The sequence below is a fragment of the Amborella trichopoda genome, chromosome 7 (assembly GCF_054954075.1).
Source record: "Amborella trichopoda isolate Santa Cruz 75 chromosome 7, AtrichopodaSantaCruz75HAP2 v2.0, whole genome shotgun sequence".
In the NCBI taxonomy this organism is placed as follows: Eukaryota; Viridiplantae; Streptophyta; class Magnoliopsida; order Amborellales; family Amborellaceae; genus Amborella; species Amborella trichopoda.
This window is the reverse complement of record NC_142342.1, coordinates 14,130,906-14,151,378: the sequence shown is the minus strand read 5'-3', so window position 1 is coordinate 14,151,378 and position 20,473 is coordinate 14,130,906. Positions and strand designations below refer to the sequence as shown.

The following is a 20,473-nucleotide window of genomic DNA, read 5'->3' as shown; positions in this document are numbered from 1 at the left end:
GGTCCTTCAACTGCTTCTTTGCAGTTTTGCACAAAAGGCTTAACCCTTGTCTTCTTGCATAATAATATATTACTTGTGAAAGGGCAAATACATAAAAATGATACAAACTGGACATTCCCCAATTGTTTTATTAGGGACCACAATTGAACTAATATAGGTTCCACAACTTCGAAAAAAGGGTTCATGCATAATCTCTTCTTAGTCATATCAATGAATATCAAGTAAATTAAGCACATATAACTTAAGCACATATAATCACTATTTAACATGCTGGAATTAGGATTTCAATTTTTGACAAACCATATTTCTTTTTGTTTCCTTTTTTCCCTTATTTTATTTGATCAAATAAATTCATGGTTTTAGGGTAAGGGCACAAAACTCTAAATGTAAAAAATATGATGTTTGCTGCCTCCTTAAATCCACAATTTTTTTTTTTTTCCAAATGTTCGTTTTTATTATTATGAACTAAAAGAAACTAAAACCCTAGGTTCGTGTGGTTGGCTTACTGTTTGTTTTGTTTCCATACAGATTTGCCTCCAAGGAGTTGTTTTCCAAAAGCGAGGTAGCAGGCTTCTGGATTTCAGCTTTCTACGCCAAAACCTTAGGATGTTTCTTTTGTCCAAAAAACTCTCTTTCTCAAAATGTTCGTTTTTTTCTCTTGGAGCTTTCCTTCTTCAAATTCTCTGAGGAAACACCTAAGTGGTTAATGTCCCTTTCAAGTTAATCTTATCTTAATAAGTAACAAAATTAACATGCGAATTGGTAACTTCCTTAAAAGTGATTGTTTTTTTGGGTGGGTAAGTTGGGATTCAAACCAAAACTATAATACTATGCTCCATATGCCTAATCCCTAAACCTTTGCCTCTTTTCTGTATGACTTTTGTTTCTGGAGTCGTTTGTTTAATATACTGAGTTTTGATCTTGTCTCATGGTGATCCTGATTGTTGTTGCTCTTATTGTTCTGGTTTTGGATTCATTGGAGCTTTACAAATCTGTCCCCATTCATCTGAGTTGAAATCACATTCTATACCCTCTTCATATACTTTCCATATACGCAGAAAAAGTAAGAGCAAATAGAATGGTTTTGTCGGCACTAGGGATATGATGCATAATCTATAGCAAATTGAATCAAATCTATGGGAACGTCCATCAGATCTGAAATCTATCGAGAAAATGGCAAGACAACAGCAACAAAAGAGGGAAAACAATATTATAATCCTTGCCGAACTTCAAACCAAAACGAGAAAGCTCCAATCGATGTTCCTTCATGATCAACGAAGGTGCTTGGAGAACAAGATCTTAACAAACTCGAAGGGGCAGCAAAGCCTAAAAGAAATAACAAAATATTCAAATCCCCTCTTAATGCCTCAAATTGGTCTATCTATATCCCCATTTCTTAGGCCTAATAGCTTAGAAATATAAAAAATAATATTCCCCTTGCTTAGATTAAGAATAACAAATACATAATTATAGTTCAACCCAAAACAATTAAAGCCATCCAAAATACATGCTCCATGTGCTGTAGCTGTGTGGTTCTGATTAACCAAATTCTCATTGAATGATCGGATTATGAGATGTAACTAAGTGATAAAATCTCACATCTGAGCCACTTGGTAATCACATTACATAAAATATTGTGTAAAATTTATATTCTATAATATATATGACAATACTTGTATGAAGTGTAATATGTATTTATATGCAAAATGCGCAATGGAGAATAGAGATATTCAGGATGATGTGCATAGAATTATAGCTGGGCGCGTGAAATAGAGATATACATCCGGAGTTTTATGTGATCGCCACATACCAATGAAACTAAAGGGGAAGCTTTATAGTCCTATTGTAAGACCAGCTATGCTTTATGGGTTTGAATATTGGGCAGTCAAGAAACAACAATAGGATCAATGTAGCGGTATGTTGAGATTGATGAGTGGCAAGACAATAAAAGATATAATTTGTAATGAATACATACACGAGAACTTAGGGGTGGCTCCGCTAGGTAATAAGATGAAGGAAAAGAGACATGGGCTATCTATGTGTCGTGCAAATCTAATACAACATCAGTTAGGAGGAGCAATTAGGTTCAAGTAGAAGGCTCTAAAAGAGCTAGAGGAAGACCCAAAGAACATGGATGGGGGTAGTGAGAAGAGATATGGTGACTTATGTTTTGACTAACGGTATGATCTTTGATAGAGTAGAATGTAGGAACATGATTCATGTAGTATACCCCAAAAAGTTAGGATAAGGCGCAAATAATGATAATGATGATGATAAATTACTATTTAGATAGTAAAGTTAAACATATATTGTTAATTTTGTACTCTTTGTTCTAGTGAATATTTTTTTTAAGGCATGTTTCGATGTACTCATTATCATTGATAATTCGTTGTTTTGATAAAGTTTGGTAGTGTCCATTATAAAGTTAACTTAGCTAAACTTATAGGCAGTTTTACTATGAGTTTATCTTTTGGCAAAATTGTTTTTTACTTGATTCAAATTAATTTCCTAAAATCGTATGTTTTATCCAAAATAGCTGAATAAAATAGCCGAAAATGCAAAAAAGTTAAATAATTAAATAGTATTATATACAATACAAAGTACATACCAAACAACTAACAACATAATATTATGAAAATTATATTAATTTCAGATAAGTAGTCTATTTCAGATGGAATTAATTACCATCCAAACATCCCTTAGTAGTTGTTTGAATAAAAGGAGAGGCATTGACCTTTTTGATTACCTTAAAAAATTGTATCCCCTTCTTCTGATCGTTCTGTCATCAATATTGTTTTATTTGAAGAGAGTAAGTCTTATTTTAGCTTCTCATTAAAGCATAGTATTTCATTGGCTACACGTGCAAGTGTCAACTCTCAACAACATAGAAAATTGTAGGTGTAAAATCAAGAGAGTTGAAAATTTGTGGTTCAAGTAGAAGCGGCAATGTGGACTATGTGTTTCCATCGAATATGTGGACTATGCGAACTCCATTGGGTTTCCTTTGTTTTTTGGTTTTTGCTATTAATACCTGAGAGAGGTGTGAGTTCATGATCTTATCAATTATCAGAAGATATTTAGTAAAATAATTATTTTTGACTTTCCCGAGTTTACATCCTTATGAAGAACTAAGTACATATCAGTTTAACCATTAGTGTGACATTTTCTCAAAATCTTAGGAATATATAATAAGGTTGATGTCAACTGTGCATAGTAAGATTCATAAAGTTATCCAGTGGATTATTCAATCTTTGAATGTGCTTGTTCTGAGTTACACACTGTGCTTATTCTAGTTACTCAGGCGGCTTCCCTAGGAAGTTTAACATCTCTTGTTAGTCTTTATAAGTTACTTAGTTGAAATATTGTAGTTTGATTTGTCCTCTTCTCAATTAATGAAATTGATTGATTGCATTTAATAAATGCTGAGTTTTGCTAAAAGTAATCATTCCGCTTATTGTTAGGTCCGTGTTCTGTGTGCTTTTCCTTCCTTTGAATTTAGACTGCTTCACATATTCTTTAACTCATCAATACTGTCTCATTAAGTCATTATCTGTTTGACAGGATTATGCAGGCATGCTTCACTTAACAAAATTGGCAAAGGCTGGTCTTACACACGTGCATTTGCTTCCATCCTTTCATTTTGCTGGTGTGGATGATGAGAAAGAGAACTGGAAGTACATTGGTGAGTTGATATCAGATGTTTGTTTTGTAATTCCATACTACTAGGTTGTTGGATGGTTTCTTCAAGTGCCCTTGTATTCCCTTTGTATTTATCATTACAAAATTTACTTTCGTTGATATGATAATTCTAAAGTACTATATCAGTTCAACATGCTTTTGTTGTTAAGAACAAGAATGTGCTTGATGCTCCCTTTGAAATCCATTTTTTGAAAGTGGAGTGATGAATAACTTGTATCATAGTTACCGGGAGCACCTAACTAGGATGGCGCTCCCACTCTGGAACCCAGCTCTGGCACTCCGTGGCCAGGATCTCGTCTAGAACCCGTTTCCAAATTTTTTAGAGCGCGCTCCTATTTTTAGGATTCTCGATCCCATTCACAATGGAGCTCGCTTCTGCTACTGCAAGGATCTCGTTCCCAGTGTCCCACAGAACGTGTTCCTAAACAAATTAGATTCCTACTCTTAGAATTTTAAGATTGCGATCCCAACGTTCTTGGAACTCCTTCCTTACGGAGGATCCCAACATGAACAAAAACAGAGCCACCCACCATTAAAACAGTAGGGTTATCAGCTAAAAACCATATAGAAATTGGGCCTCGAGGACTCAAAGCGGCTATTCTAGCCCTAATTCCAGATGGATAATTTTTGGGTAGTCCATTAAAAATGTTAATTTGCTTTTCCAATCCTTTACAGAGGTTTTTAATTTGAGTTCCTATAGAAAACCAGTCACCGCAATTCTTGAATTCGTCAAGGCTAGCTTGTATAACATACTTGAAATCCCCTTGTATATTCAGGCTTTCATGGTTTCCCTGTAAAATTAACACCTTTCCATTTGATTTCTCTGCGTCTTGCTTGAGTTCTTCTAAAAAAATAAAGGAGCTTGAGCTCTTCTCCTCCTCTGTCAAGGATATTACTATGCTTCACAACCATGGAGTTAATTGCAGTTCAATGATAGTTTTCATCAAAGATTTTGGCCATTTTCAGAGCTTGTTTGGCCTTTTGAAGATTGTCATAGAGGTCCCCAATTGCTAGCAAGCGAGGTTGAGATGGGTATGTGGGATTTTGTTGCTGTTGTGCTTTTTGAGGAGAGAGAAAGATTCTACTCACTGTGAAGTCAACGAATGTGTTCATGAAGTTAAAGAGGGAGAGGGGCACGTCTTGGCAGATGGATCTATTGGATCAAGGGTGCGGAGGTTAAAGAGGTGGTGAATGTATGGTCGAGAGAGAGAGGTAGAGATAGAGAAGGAGAAAGAGAAGACCGGTAGAGATTGGCTCCAAGTTAAGCGGAACGCGATCCAACCTTGAATGGAGCTCGATCTATTCCAAATTGGACCACATTTTTCTTAGATAGGGGTGTGACTCAACTTTAAATGGGATCCCGTTCCTGTTGTTTATGGGAGCGCGGTCCTAATGAACATGGGAACAGGATCCCATTTTACATGGAACACGTTCCCGTTAAAATAAAGACCTTGATCCCAATGTATCTGAAATGCACTCCCTATTCATACGGGATCTCGATCTGCAACTTTTATCCTCACCGGAACTTGCTCACCGTGCTCCGGAGCTTTAGGCAGCCCTCGATCCGATGCTCCCGCTCCCGCTCCCGTTTCTGGAATCGAAGCCGTTCTTGCACCTGCTCCCAGTAACTATGGTTTGTATTCTTCCCTCAAACCACAAAGTACATAGTATAATCTTGGTCACACGCTGGCTTTTGAATCATAACAAGCTGTTCACAAAGCCCCTTGAGCATGTACTGAAAATATATAATGAATTATTGACTCCAGTGGGAGTATGGTCCAGCTTGGACTGTAGGGCATTAACAATGCCTCAGACTGACGTGAGTTTTGACTGGGTATGACTCAATGTGAAGTCCAAAACCCGTAGTCATAGGCATCATGTAAGCACAATTGATAAGGGTTTCGATCTGGGGTTATCCCTAGATGAGGTCGGAGATATACCCAAGACAGTTGGCCAGGGGACATGGATTTGACTCCCGTGTGTGATGGATGACCTAAGAGGACAAGGGCCTAAATCCTCATCATTACCATCACACGGCGTGTACACTAGATACCTATCCGGGAAGCGACCATTCGGATAATGTGTGACGTGTACATGTGTGGAAGAGATCACTCCCTGCAACACTGGACTGTGTTGGAAGGACCCATCGAGCATACTGCTAAAATTGGCCTTGGACTTGTCCTCCGGGATGGACCTGTAATCCATGGTCTAGGATCGTATTTTCTCCACTTATTGGGTGACTTTGATTGTCCAATCATGAACCGTTACGGTGGGTTGTGGGTCATCAGATCAGTTAGGTCAGTTTCAGAAGGTGCAGCGAGATACGGTCTCTAAAGAGTATAGAGTCCTCAGTGTTTTTGTTGTAATCCTAACTATATGGATCCAATTCGTATCAAATTTTCTTGGATATGTTTTAATTATTTTTCAGATAATCAAAATGAATTTTTAGACCTCTTTAAGTATTTTATTTTATTGAAATATGATTTTAAAATAGAGAAAAATCAATTTCCTAGATTTATTTTTTTTGAAATTTTTATAAAAGTTATTTTATCATCTGAAAATTATATTAGGGTATTGGCGGCCCATTGGGCTCATTGGGCCCACCATATTGTAGGGGTGTGAGGCTCACATGGCCACCCACCTCCTCCATACTTTCCTAAAATAAAAGATGGCAATTATGTCATATGTTAACTTGATATTTTAGGAAACCTTTTTGTGAAGAGATTTTGATTGATTTCAAAATAGACGGTGTAAGAAATTAAGTGTGATTGATTTCAAAATAGGATGGTGTAAGAAATTGACTGTGAGTGATTTTAAATTAGGAATGTGTAAGAAATTGATTGATTACTTTCTCTACACTAAATATTTGATGGGAGTGGAGTTATGAAAACTGAGTGATAAGGTTCCACATCATTCCTTTAATCATGATGGCTGATTTAGGGAATGAATGGTCGAAATCTCTTCACCTCATAGGTATCCTAAATCAAAGGTCAAGATTAGACCTCATGATGATGACAAAACCCTAACCCTAGAAACCCTAGCCCCTTGTCTATAAATACTAGCTGTGGGAGTTCTATCTCTCACTCTATCTCTCTCTCTCTAAGCAACCAAAGGGGGCACGCCCCACTCAAGCCTTCTCTCTCTTCTTCTCTCATCCAAATTAGGGATTGGGAAAGAGTTAACCCTAAGGGGTGGCACGCCCAAGCCACACAAGCCCTAGCTCTAGGTCCCTGCTTCATGCTCATGTGTTGAGCCTTTAAGGAAATCCTATGTGATGCTCTCTAAGGGTTTTGCCTAGGCTTCCCTCATTGTGAGGTGTGTTCTTGAACCAAGATCTCGTGCGCCATCGGTGGAGGAGACCCGGTTTGGGGTGTATGAAGTCCTTGAGGGTAACCTGAGGCAAGGTACGCGTTGTTTCATATTCCGTGCTTCTGTTGCTTTCATTTCTTTCTACTGTAATTTTCAGTTTTACATGATGAATGTAGTTTTCCTTTAATGGCATGCAAGTGAGAGGTCTTGACTATTTCATTAAGTCAACTTGTATGTTTGGACACTTGTAAGTGATTCGGGTGGCAATACATACAAAAGAATAAAAAAAAATTTAATCGGTATTGCCCGTTCACCTAGTCAACCTTTCACCATCTCCACTAGCATTTCTCATTTTTGGATGATTTCTCATCTACCTTTTACCATAACCTCTTTGCAGAGGGTGGTGGGGTTTGTGGCCTTTAAAGGCATAAAGAGCTTGTATACAAATCATTTGTAGTGATTTGTGCACTTCAGTGGGAGTGTACTCTGGTTGTGTGGCCTAGGGTTGGGAGGTGTATGAACCGGGTCATGTCCAAAAGCCTTATCCCTTGGCATGTAGCACTATTCTTGAGGGTTTATTATAGGTCATCCCTCGTTGAAGTCCAAGAGATGCCCAACAATTTTTTGTAGGTTAGGAGAGCTGTATGGTCTCCTGTGTGCGAATGAAGGGCGGGCCTGTGAGAGCGAAGGCAAAATGATCAATAGAACTTTCGCAAGGCAAGTACCTATGACAACCCCATTTTGGGAAGCAACCCTAAATAGAGAGATATGTGTACATGTGTATAGAGAGCGCCCTCTTGCGCTACATGCATTTGACTTGCTCCTAGGGAAGGAAAATGTAATTCACACCCTAGGACTGTAGTTCCAGTATTTATTGTTTTGATGGCTTAATCATAAGACCTGCACTTGACTGTGAGTCATGGGTCCTGTTGTGTAGTTTGAGAAGACAGTAGTAGATCATGGATCCTGACATGGGTGGAGTGCCCTAATATTTATTTTTTTTAGCCATTAGGAAATATTGACTTCCAAGTTGTACTTCTGTGAATCTTGAAATTTTGCATTTTCTTGGAGGGACCTATTTGGAGGGGCTAAGGGCCCAGCCCCACACATGTGGGCCCCAATAAGGCCCCATTAAGGCGTTTCTCGTGAACCCCACTAGGGGCCACACATCTCTCTCTATGGGACGACCTCTTTTCAAGTGCCACATGTTTCTTTTTTTTGAGTAAAAAATATTTTTTGTAAAATATTTTTTTAGTGAAAATATTATTTGATTAAATAATATTTGTAAAATAATATCTTGGTGATTTTCTTGTTCTCTAGTATTCTTTGACCAAGTTTTGAATTAATTTGAATTCCTAATTATCTCTTTATGAGCGAATAGGATTTCTCGTTTATGCTAGATTGTTCTAGATAATTTTAGCGAATAGGTTTTGACTGGTTAAAGTTCTTGATGAGCTAGAAATGAATATGGGTCCAATCTTAGGGGATAAGGTTCCTGCAGATTCACTCTACATCATGACGGCTAATCTTGGAGATGAATGGCTTAGATTAAATCGTCTCTCTTACCTCACAGATCACCTAATATTCCTAGATGATGTTGAGCTCCTAATCTAACTGGGAGTTCCTTGGCCCTAGAGGTCTATAAATTGGGGGGTTCTCCCCTTCATTCTAAACATTTGACTTCTGTCTTCTCTCTCTCTCTCTCTCCTCTCCTCCTCCGTCTGACTTCTCTGTCATCTCTCTCTGCCTTGTCCTCACTAATTTTCTCTAAGAGGCACACGCCACCCTCCCTAAGTGCTTAGGGTGGCACATCCAACATTAAAGAGAGAGAAAAGGTGGGGGCAAGCCAACCCTAGCTCTAGTTGTAGGGGAGGTGCCAATTGTGGCATGCCCCAAGGTAGAAAAAGGGTCTTAGTGAAACCCTAATTGTGACCCTGGCTCTCTTGCCCCATAAGTTTAAAAAAAGGGAGTCACAGAGGTGCTTCTCAATTTCAGATTGGTGGATTCAGCAGATTCTACGATCAAGTGTACTATTGGTTAGGTGATCGGGTGTGGGGTAAGCCCTAGAGGGTTAACCCTAGGCAAAAGTTAGTAAGTTTTCCCTTACTTATTAGCTGCTATTTTTTGTCTTATTTTTCTTCCTATAGTCTCTGTATTGTATTCAATTGAATTAAGTCTATTTGGTAGTAAGCTTATAAAGATACTAGATTGTAGTAGGCTGATTTTATTGTATTTGTGGCATTTATTAGTGGAATTTTCAGCAATTAATAAAAAAAAGAAGCAAATATTTAAATTTGTAGCTTGGAGTTCTGCATTGTTGTTCCTTTCAGAGGGCTTAACTCTGTGCTTTTCATGGGGATGTATATTGTGAGACTATTTATTTTTGGTACAAGAAGGTCACAATCATCTCTAACAATTTGATGGCTAACAATAAGTCTGACCTCCTTGTGTGAAAAGTAAATGGTCTCATCATATACTCTCTTTTTTTCTTGGTGTGGTTGCATATATAAATGTAGCTTATGATATCCATTTTCGATCATTACATTTTGCTCCATTTTCTCTTATCATATGGTATTTACCTGTTTAAACCAACTATTCCTGAGTTGTTTCTCACTAGAATCTTCACATTTTGTGACACATTGATTACTAAATCCAATGCACTCCGAAGAAAATTAAATATTTTTCTATTTGAATTTTTCAATCTGACATTTGACTGGTGTTGTTTCTATCCTGGCTTCTGCTTGTCAGGATTGTGGTTAATACTTTGGCTGGATTTTTTTTTCTTAAAAACCTATATATTGCACATGTTTTACCTAGAGACAATCTTCATTGTTTATTCTAATATTAGAGCAACAAGTCTTTTCATTTTCATTACATGATTTTTGCACTTTCATAGTTTGTCTTTCTTGTTTGTTGCCACTTCCTCTTCAGATGAAGATAAATTGGCGTCATTACCTCCGGATTCAGTGGAACAGCAGGCTGAAGTTGTGGCTATTCAACATGAGGATGGCTACAATTGGGGGTAAGAGACAAATTTATACTGGTCAAAGAGATAAATTGACACGACTTCATCTGAGCTAGTGAGTTTCCATTAATTTCATATTTGCAATTTGATGGCCATACCTATCTCAATATCCAATGAATGCAACAGCTACAATCCTGTTCTTTGGGGTGTTCCGAAGGGAAGTTATGCAACTAATCCAAGTGGGTCATGCCGTACTCTGGAGTTCAGAAAATTGGTCCAGGTGCTTGCATATGGTTCAGAAGTAGTGATTTGCATAAATTGGTTTTCAAGGTTGAGCAAATCCTTTTCACTTATACTGTTGTTTTAGTGCTCCAGTCCCTAAACCGTGCAGGTCTTCGGGTTATATTGGATGTTGTCTATAATCATTTGCATGGAAATGGTCCATTTGATGTGAACTCTGTTCTTGACAAGGTAATATTAAGTCTATCTCACCGTGGAGGTGTTTGGGTGGCATATAACTCGCTGTACAGAAGTGATTAACTCAGCATAAGTGCAAAACATCTGTTATGTAGTTTTGCACTTATGACCAAAAAGAATTGATTACCATTTACCATATAAGTGGGGTGGACTTCTTGTCAATATTTTGCACCTAATGCCCTAGTGATGTGGGCTGGACATATAATGTCACCTATTATATGCCTTCCAAAAGGCCCTAACTACCCTATCATTTTGATGTCACATTATCACATTTCTTTCCAAATAATCTTCATTTTTCCATCACATTTACAAACACTGAGGACCTATTATTTTATAGGTGGTTCCGGGTTATTACTTGAGAAGGAATAGCGCTGGACTTGTTGAGCACAGCACATGTACTAATAATACTGCCTGTGAGCATTTTATGGTTGAGCGCCTGATTATTGACGACCTTCTGCTTTGGGCAGTCAAATACAAGGTAATTGTGTTTGTGAATTTGGTGACAGTGCTACTTCGCATAAATCTTCATCTTGCACATGACTTAGCAATATAGTGTATGATCTCTAAGAATACCTAATTGTTTTATGCTCTTGATCGTTGTTTTTTTGCTATGCATCCTTGTTTTGTGTTAAATTAAGTACGAAACTAGTGTTATCAAGATTAGAGCCCTGCTTGTACCACCAGGGGGACTGCTCTATGCAAAACCAGTCAACCAGCATTTAGAATGGTCTGGTCTTTTTTTAGATATAAGAATTAGAGTACATAATTAAATATTGAAAATTCAGGAAAAGGAAACAATCAGGTAAAAATAATGGAAATTAGTAAAAAAGAAAAATAAAAAAATTTCAAAATTTATTATTTAAAAATTTAGTAAATTATGTCAACTTTGGGGTCTTTTTCATGAGCAGGAATCAAGGAGACAAGATTCATAGGGTAGTTTAATCTTGCAAATCAGCAGAAAAGCAAATAAATAATTAAAAGAACAAAATAAAAAATTTGCTAAACCTAAAATTGGTCCCAAAATGTTAGGAAATAAACTTGAATGGGTTTTCTTTTGTCCAGTTTTTAATCATATTTTTAGGTAAGATTCATAGGGGGATTTATTCTAAAAAACATGGGGAAACAATAATTTGTTTTCAAGGCAAAATGCTGCTAAATTTGGTTCCAAAATGTATTGGAAAGAGAAGGCTGGAGTTGCTTTGTTTTATATTCAGGCTTTATTCATGATTTGGGGCAAGATACATAGGATTATTTAATGTGGCGAACTAGCAGCAAAACAAAGAAGAAGAAAAAAGATTAAAATATCGCTAAAATTGGTACAAAAATTTATAGGAAATAGAAAACCAGGATGGTTTTCCTTTTGTCCAGTTCTTTTGTCTCAATTTTAGGTATGGTCAATGGGAGAAAGAAAACTAATTGTAATAGTATAGGACTAACAAAACAATGGCAAGACTTTGAACAAATTTAGCTTTTTTTTTTTTTTCTGAAAAAGGAAAAGAAGATAATATGAGATAGGATTTCCTTTTAGTTATTTTGTGTCAGGATTATGAGCACAATCTTTTGGATAAGTACAATAATTGTATATTAGGAAAAAACATAACATAGGTGACAATACCAACAAAATTGGCCTAAAATTTTCAAAGAAAGGTAAGCAAGATAAGGCTCATTTTTAATCATGTAGGGTGACGATTTTGAGTATAAATATTAGGATATAGAAATTTTGGCAATAAAAAGATCCAACTCCATGTAAATGTAAAACATAGAAGGAAAAAATTCAATCGAATATTGACTAGAACAAAGTTGAACTTTGTATTTGCCCAAAATTAGGTGATCCAAGAGAACAGGTGAAACCAGTTGATCGAATAAGTTCGACCAGTCACAAACTTGTTCTGCCTGTCTGTGGTGGTTTGGTCCTATCCTGCTAAAATTGTTTGCAACCGCCTAACCTGAGGCAATTGTGTTACTTACAACAAATGGACAGTGTGAATTATGGTTGTATATCTATCTTCTGTGTTGATATAACCTATTACATTATATTGTTGGCTTCATGGCATATCTAAGAGAATTTTTCCTTGTGTGATTATCTGGGGATGTGCCTAAGTTGGCTAAGGTCATTTGGGGCATTTTTTACTTGATTACTTATTAATACTCTTGATTGCTTATTGTTATTGTTCTATTGAAGCCATGACTTGTAGGACTAATATCTCTAGGTGTGCAAATACGCTGGTTTTGAGTCAAGTCGACCCCATCCCATACCTGATCCAACTATATTGGGGTGCAGGGGGTGACGCAGACCGGTCTGGATCCAAACCCTGCCCTAGCTACGTCCAGCTTGAAGAGGGCCCAAAAGACCAGTATCCAACTAGGATTCAACCTGGTTGGGTCTGGGGATATGGGTCGGATCACTGGGCCTAAACCCAGTGTAAGTCACCAAACACAAATAATTCAAGGCAAAGAAAAAAATCCTAAGCAACAAAGCTCGAAAGAAAAGTGCTAATTCTTTTATCTCTTTCATGCCTAAATAAAAAAGGAAAAATAAAAAACATAGAAGTTTTAAGGGTTCTATTTAAGGAGCTTGTGGGAGGACAGGTTATAAGAGGTATAGAGCTGCTTTTGAGCTTCATCCTAGTTTCTGATTGCTTTCTATGTTACTTTGAAGGATCTCCTTTAGATTTTTTGGGCTCCATTTCATTTCCTTTTTGAACTCTTTCTTCCATTTAGTTATCATTCTCTTACTATTGTTACTAACTGATTTCAGAGAAACTCTTGCATTACTATTTATTGGCATCATTTTTGGGTATCGAAGCAAATTTATTTAGGGCGAGACTTGCTTCTTCTTTGCGACAATTCGATCACTAGAGTGCAATGGCAGCAAGGGGAGTTTGTAGTAGAGGAAGAGTCGGACGTGGAGAATGGCTAGAAGCATTCCAAGGTCTCTAACGACAGCTTATGCTGTGTTGAGAAGCACCAGCACAACTGTATATGAACTTAAGTGTTCATGTTTCAGAACATGGATATGAGCTCCTTTCTCCCCTATTGGTAAAGATTGTGCGAGACGGTAGAGCTGAAAATTCAGAAACTTCTTGGGGGCTGGAGGAAAACCCTAAACATAAGTTAATCTTGACCATCCAACTAATTTAGTCATAACCATTTATTATAAAAAACTTTAAGTAAATAAAATGATAGACAACTTTAGGGATTACTACTTGTGCCCCTAAGTGAAAAAAATGATTCAAAAAATAAATAACAAACATGAAAGCACATATTCAATGACTAATTTGCCCTTTTATGGTTCCTCTTGTAAACTTTAAGCTTGTCTCTCTTATCTAGATACTTGAGAGCAGTAATCTAGGCTGCATCAGTCCCCCCTTCCTCAAAAGAATTCGCCCTCGAATTCGGTGGCTCGTTGTCGTAAGTGCGAAATGACCATGACTTGGAATGAATTGCTTGACATAAAAAAATCAGAAGTGCAAATATGGCTGGGAAGCTTCACTTTGTACACATTGTCATTAATCTTTTGCACCACTTCATTTCTAATCTAATTATACATCCTCGGAGATATCCATGCAAAATAACTTTGTAGAAAATCTCACCTTATGTGAACCTTATGTGAGACCCTAAATTTAGGTAAAACTCGAAGAAAAACAATATCATCATCATTACCTCTGTCAACACTATCATTTTTCTCACTAATTCCATCAAGGACAACCAAGTTAGTTATCTCCATCATCCTAGGAGCTAGTTTGTCACTTTGACCCAGTTCTTCATCAAGGAAAGGAGCATCCACAAGATCCACTCCAAGGATAAGATCTTCTTCATCCTCTTCGCTGCTTGGAGCAGCATTAAAGTTATGATCACCTATTTCTAACGCCCAAATCTTCATCCAGGTACTTAGAAAGGCTCGTGGTGAGTCTCAGTCCACGACATGCTGATCATGAGAACCATTTGATGAGAACAAAGTTTCTCCATGCTTGTCCTCACTAGACTTCCATAACACCCCAGGATCTCCACCTTATGACTGGTTTCCACCTCCTTGTATCCCCATCCGTATGATTAACTACCTCTCTCCTTGGAGCTTGATCATGGAAGGGATTTATGGATTCCTCATCTGCCTCGATCTCATCCTTCTAAGATGAGGCTTTCATCTACGCTAAACGTGGAGCTAGGATTTCGACCAATCTCCTTAGTTCTACAATCCCTTCTCGTGAACTAGCATCAAAGGTTTCTACTGTTGTTGCTTTTCTATCTTTTCCTCTCCATGGAGGTGTGGTTGTTGATCTAGGGCACAATAATTGACGCGATAGAACCGTCTGTATAGTGTTACAATATCATCCATTCGGTGCTACACTACCATGCTGCAGTACTGTTCGTATAATGCTACGTTACCGTGCTACAATACCGTTTAGATCGTTGGGCTTTGACATCAACTTAGCATAGATGTAATAGCTTGGAGGTAGGGTTTAGCAAAGAAGATAGGGAACATCCAAAATTATAGAAAGATTATAAAACTTGAGGTAAAGGAAGGAGCACTTGCAACACTTGTTGCTCTAGGGTTTCGAATAAAGTCTATAACAAGATATTTCATTACGCTTGAGTACATCTTTTATATAAGAAAATTGTGAACAAGATTTAATCCTAGCCATCCATCCAATCTAATCATGGCCATTTATTATAAAAGACTTTTAGTGAACAAAAAGACTCTAGAAAGTATTACTTATACCCTAAGTAAATAAAATGACTCAGGAAATAAACAAAAGACATAAAAAGACAGATTCAATGGCCAATTTTACCCTTCTATGTTTCTTCTTGTAAACTTTAAACTTATCTCTCATATCTAGATACTCGAGTGCAGTATTCTGGGTTGCATCAATTAACAAATCTCGTACTTTCGTAGTGATGGAGGGGGAGAGTACACATCTCAAATGTTTAAAATTACCTGAGAAACATTGGGATAGAACAACAAATTTCTCGTCCTCATAGTTCACAGAAAAAAGGAGTGGTGCAAAGGAAATGTAGACATATAATTAAGTTGGATTATCTCTTATTCTTTTCTAGTGAAGTTGTGAAGTTTTTATGAACTGCAGCTTTTCATATAGCTACCTTCTTGATAAATAGACTTCCAACTGATGTATTGGATGGAAAATCTTCACAGGTATCACTGCTTTGAACAACTCTTGACTTTTCTATCATGAGGAATTCTATATGTTGGGGTTATGTCCATATTGATAATAGCCTTAGAAATAAACTTGATCCTAAGGCAGAAACATGTATTTTTGTGGGTACTCCGATGATCATAACGGCTGTAGTTACTATACCCGAACAAAAATAATTTTTATTTCTAGACATGTAAAATTTAATGAGTTGAAAATGTTTGCTCCTCCAAAGAAGGATGTTGTAGATGAAAGTCTATATTCAAAGGAAAGATGCAAATACAAGAATAACTGCGAACCGTTCTTCATAAGTAGACATCAGATGGAAGAATTTGTTGAGATAGTGTTGAAAAAGATGGAGATAATGAACGGATGAAGACATTGTTCCTTGTAATCCAGGAGAAGACCTTATTCCATTTTTTGAGGATGACTACCAAACAGGCCAAAGTGGTCAACGTGTTGTGTACATGGAAGAGCTAAGATGGTAGGAAGCAAGCACATAAAAGAATAACAAATGAACAAACAAACCGGCCCATAGAGCATCTGAATCAGACAATGTTAAGCACTCTTGTTTATACAGATGTTAAGGCCACTTCATTGAGGAGGTCAATTCACATTCAACATCCCATTGAATGATGGGTAAGATATGGAAGTTCCACTTATGAATATCAAGTATTCTTAAGTAGGATCCTTAAGATCAGAGGGCCATAAATGCACTTAGAGTCAACAAAGGATAAGAGGTGGATTGAAGTTATGCAAGAAGAAATCCAGGTGGTCAATAATACATGGGAGATTGTTAAAAGATCAGAAGTTAAAATTTTGTAGGTTGCAAATGGGTATGTAAGGTGAAATAAAAAGAAGATATAAGGTGAAATCAAAAGAAGATGGAAGTATAAAGAGATTTAAGTCAAGGTTGGTTGCTAAAGGATTTAATCGACAGCATAAAATTCATTATGAAGAAACCTTCGATCTAGTTGTTAAAATTGCGACAATATGCATTATTTATCATTAACCTTGGCCTATGTTTGGCCACTCAACCAGCTGGATGCACAGAATGCATTTCTTTATGGGAGTTAAGAGAGGGGGTTTACATAGAGCAACCACTGGGATTTGGTGAAGCAGATTCAAGAGAGTATGTATGTAAATTGAATCACTCACTTTATGGATTGAAGCAAGCATCAAGAATGTAGTTTTACAGTTTTCACGATGCATTGAAGGAGCATGGATTTAAGAGATTCAGAGGTTGACAAGTCCTTGTTATCCACAGAAGTGCCGTAGGTATTACAATTACAGCTCTGTATGTTGATGATATTATAGTTACAGGTAGTTCATTTGTGGTGGTTGCTGATGTAAAGAGATTTCCTTGCAATAAATTCCAAATTAAAGATTTGGAGAACTAAGGTATTTGGAATAGAGGTAGATTGAGATGCCAGTGAAATGAAGTTTTCGAGACCAAATTATGCATTGGATTTGTGACAAACAATTAATATGGTGAATTGTAAGCCTTCGGGAGACTTGTTGTGATGAATAAAAGCCTGAGCAGGGATGAAAGGGAATTGTTAAGAGAACCAGAGAATTACATGAGTATTGCAGGGGCCCTATTTTATCTCACACTAACACGACCAAATATATCGTATGCAGTGAATTAGGTATTTCAATTTATGCAGGTACCTACATCTCATATGGAAGCCTTAAAAAGAATAATCAAATAAATAAAGGACAGTGAGCTATGGCATAATCTATCATAAAAATGATGTGAAGAATCTCCAAATATAATCAATAATGGGAACCTTATATGCTGATTGAGCTGTTGACCAAGATTCAAGAATGTTAGTCTACGGATTTTGTGTTTATCATGGAAAAAAACTTGATATCAGAGAGTAAGAAACATAAGACCCGTAGCCAGGTCAAGTATTGAAGCTGAATACTGAGCCTTATGAAGTATTATATCAGAGATGTTATGGTTTCGCAGTCTTATGACCACATTGGGCAATAAAGTTCAAAGATCCACAATGTTCATGATAACAGGAGTGCTTAGCCCTGGCGGCAAATCTAGCATTTCATGAAAGGTCTAAGCATATTTCTTGTGAGATAAGAAATTAAAGCGAGGTTCATGGGCACGAAGATCAAACCACATACATATTTACAAAAGGGTTATCCAAGGAATGGCATCAGTATTTGAAGGACAAGTTAGGCGTGTTTAAACATGATGTTCAACTCGAGGGGGAGTGTTAGTTATAACTGGTCAGGGGTTTATAGGTAATTTTATATACTACTGTAACTTATTCTTGTATTTGTAGTTCATGTTCATTGTAAGGGACACATATGTAATTTTTGGATTTATTTGTTCCCTTATCTAACCTTTAATTAATTGGGTTAGAAACAATATATGTATGGGATTGTTTACAAAGAGACCATTTATCTTTTGTACATGGAGATCACAATCATTCCCACTCATTAGATGTCAAATTCGATGGCTTGGGGTGAGTCACGAAATCCGAGATTTTTTTTTTTTGAAACTTTATGCCTATCCAATGAGACTCTTACAACCACTCATTTGGAAATTTAAAGGGCATGAATGATTGTGACTTCCATGTATAAATGATAAATGGTCTCTTTGTAGACAACTCTTGTTTGGCTTCCTTTCTATCCATCTATACCTGTACCACAACTTGCTCTTCTATATCAATCATTCAAGTTGGTATATTAACACACTGGTCTGAGTAAACCCCTTGGAAACTAATCTCGCCTTGTATCTGTCAACAGTACCATCAGCCTTGTGCTTCTCAGTGTAAACCCATTGCAGCCAACCAACTTCGCTTTGGGAGGGTCTAACAGTTCCTAAGTACCTATTTGAAGTGATGCTCTCAGCTCCTCACACATAGCTGCTGCCAATTGGGATGAGGTAAAGACTCTGTAACATTGGTAGGGATAGAAACAGAAGACGAAGGACACAAAAGCACAATAGGAGGAGATAAAGACTCGTAAGAAGCAAGATTGCTAATTGGATGAGCACTGCGACTATGTTTAACTTTTTCTTGAACGATAGGCAAATCCAGGTAATCTCACTGGGAGTTGATGGAATTGGAATTATTCTTATCGAGATTAGAGGTATGTTATTGACTTGGAGGCATGTCGACTACATTAGTCTCCACTTCTTTTTTGTTTCCATTGAATATATACTTTCAATTCCTTTTTTTCTACTCCAACATCGTAAGATTGCTCCTCACTGTCCTCCTGAGCTTCACAATTAGGAAAAATTGGAATAGGACGGGGAACATGAGGCCTCTTTTCCACAATGTGCGCTTCCTAAAGAGATGGAAAAAAGAAATCGACTCAAAGAAGGTTACACCCATCGAGACAAATTTCATCCTTGACACCCATAGTACTTGTAACATTTCTTAGGTGATAGATAACCAAGAAACATTTCTGAGATGATGGATAACCAAGAAAAATACATTTCACAGAATTGGGGCCCAGCTTTGTACTATTTGGACCATGAACATGAGCATAATAAACATGAACGAAGATTTAGGAGGAATACTAAAATGTGGACAATCAGGACGATGAAGTTTATAGGGAGATAGTCTAGAACACGAGAAGGCATCCGATTGATGAGAAAGGATGCAGCAAACACAACTTCTGACCAATACTTCAACCAGCAACTCCATAATTGGCTTCTTCATCCTCCAAACAGAGACTCGTATCTTCTTCCAAGAGGGTTTGGTCCAAGAGGAAGTGAGCGGTGCGGTGTTTGTATGGTAGTTGTGTGAGGCATTGAGTGTTCTTTCGATCAGCATTTGTGAGAGATTCCAAGGGGATGAAGGGCCTTACCGGCAACTTTTCACGCAACCCAGAGTGCCGGACCTGCAACCTTTTCACGCAAAACCTAGTGGAAGGAAGGGAACGCACATCCTAGAACATTTTGCCATAGTTCTGGGGAGATTGTTTGGGCTGTATGAAGTCCTACAGAGTGGTCCTGGGCTATTCTAGTTTGCTGTTTTTATGCATATTTAACTGTATGTTGGAGCACTTTTTTGATGTGGTAGCAACTGTCGAGGGGAAATATATGTTTTTCTTTTGTGTTTTTTGAGTCTAGTTCCTTTTGTCAAAATTTCAGGGCTGGCATGTGTTGAAGACCAGGGATTTACAGGGACATTAACAAAATTTGTAAAAAGTTACACCTGTATCACCTGGTGATTGCGACCCACAAGTAGGACTCTAGAACGTAGTAGGGAAGAAATGTGGAAATCTGTTTAAATTTAGGACCTCATTTTTCCTTATATAACATATAAATTAGCTAGAAGAAGAATATGTGTCATTTGTCATTAGGTATGTTCCTCAAACTTCCATTCTTTGTATCCACCACATATTGTTCTTGCTTTTGATTGCAGTTTCATGAGGGTCTTGCTGTATTGTCATGACACACACACGCACTCGCACACGCACACACGCATGCACACACTCTCACTCATTCACCCACTTACTTACTCATTCACCCCCCCGTCCACCCGCCCAGCCACCCACCCACTCACGCATTCACCCACTCACTCACCTTGGGATACAAAAATTCTCATACTATGTTTGCTGTTGTTACTTGTCCAGACAAACATTCTTCATCTGATGTTTGTTGTTGTTACTTGTCCAGATTGATGGATTTCGATTTGACCTCATGGGGCATTTAATGAAAGGTACCATGGTATGTATTGCTATTATCTATGACCTACAAGCTATGAGTACTATCCAAACCACCATCAATTGACAATACCTGCACTTTTTGGTTCAATGAGCTTAAGTAAGAATATTTAAATGTTGGAGTGTAGTAATAAAAGTAGTAGCAGTTGAAGCATAAAATTTTAAATTCAGATCAGTG

At 37.4% G+C, this 20,473-nt stretch overlaps 1 protein-coding gene across 45 annotated transcripts in view; it reads left to right on the top strand.

Moving 5' to 3' along the window:
* LDA (limit dextrinase) overlaps window positions 1–20,473 on the top strand; it is a 67,802-nt gene that overhangs the window by 11,882 nt on the left and 35,447 nt on the right. For 11 of the 45 annotated variants that reach the window (XR_016059385.1, XM_006837876.4, XM_088872194.1 and 8 more), the window contains 6 exons: window positions 3,562–3,682; window positions 9,940–10,030; window positions 10,160–10,253; window positions 10,349–10,444; window positions 10,788–10,928; window positions 20,249–20,299. Coding sequence is in view for 34 of the 45 variants with exons in the window: in XM_006837876.4 (XP_006837939.3) it covers window positions 3,562–3,682; window positions 9,940–10,030; window positions 10,160–10,253; window positions 10,349–10,444; window positions 10,788–10,928; window positions 20,249–20,299 (594 nt within the window). In the remaining 11 variants the exon portion in view is untranslated. Of the gene's footprint in view, window positions 1–528; window positions 563–3,561; window positions 3,683–9,939; window positions 10,031–10,159; window positions 10,254–10,340; window positions 10,445–10,787; window positions 10,929–18,366; window positions 18,660–20,248; window positions 20,300–20,473 lie in introns of those variants that run through there. The other 34 variants (XR_016059384.1, XR_016059386.1, XM_088872177.1 and 31 more) reach the window with 10 other exon arrangements.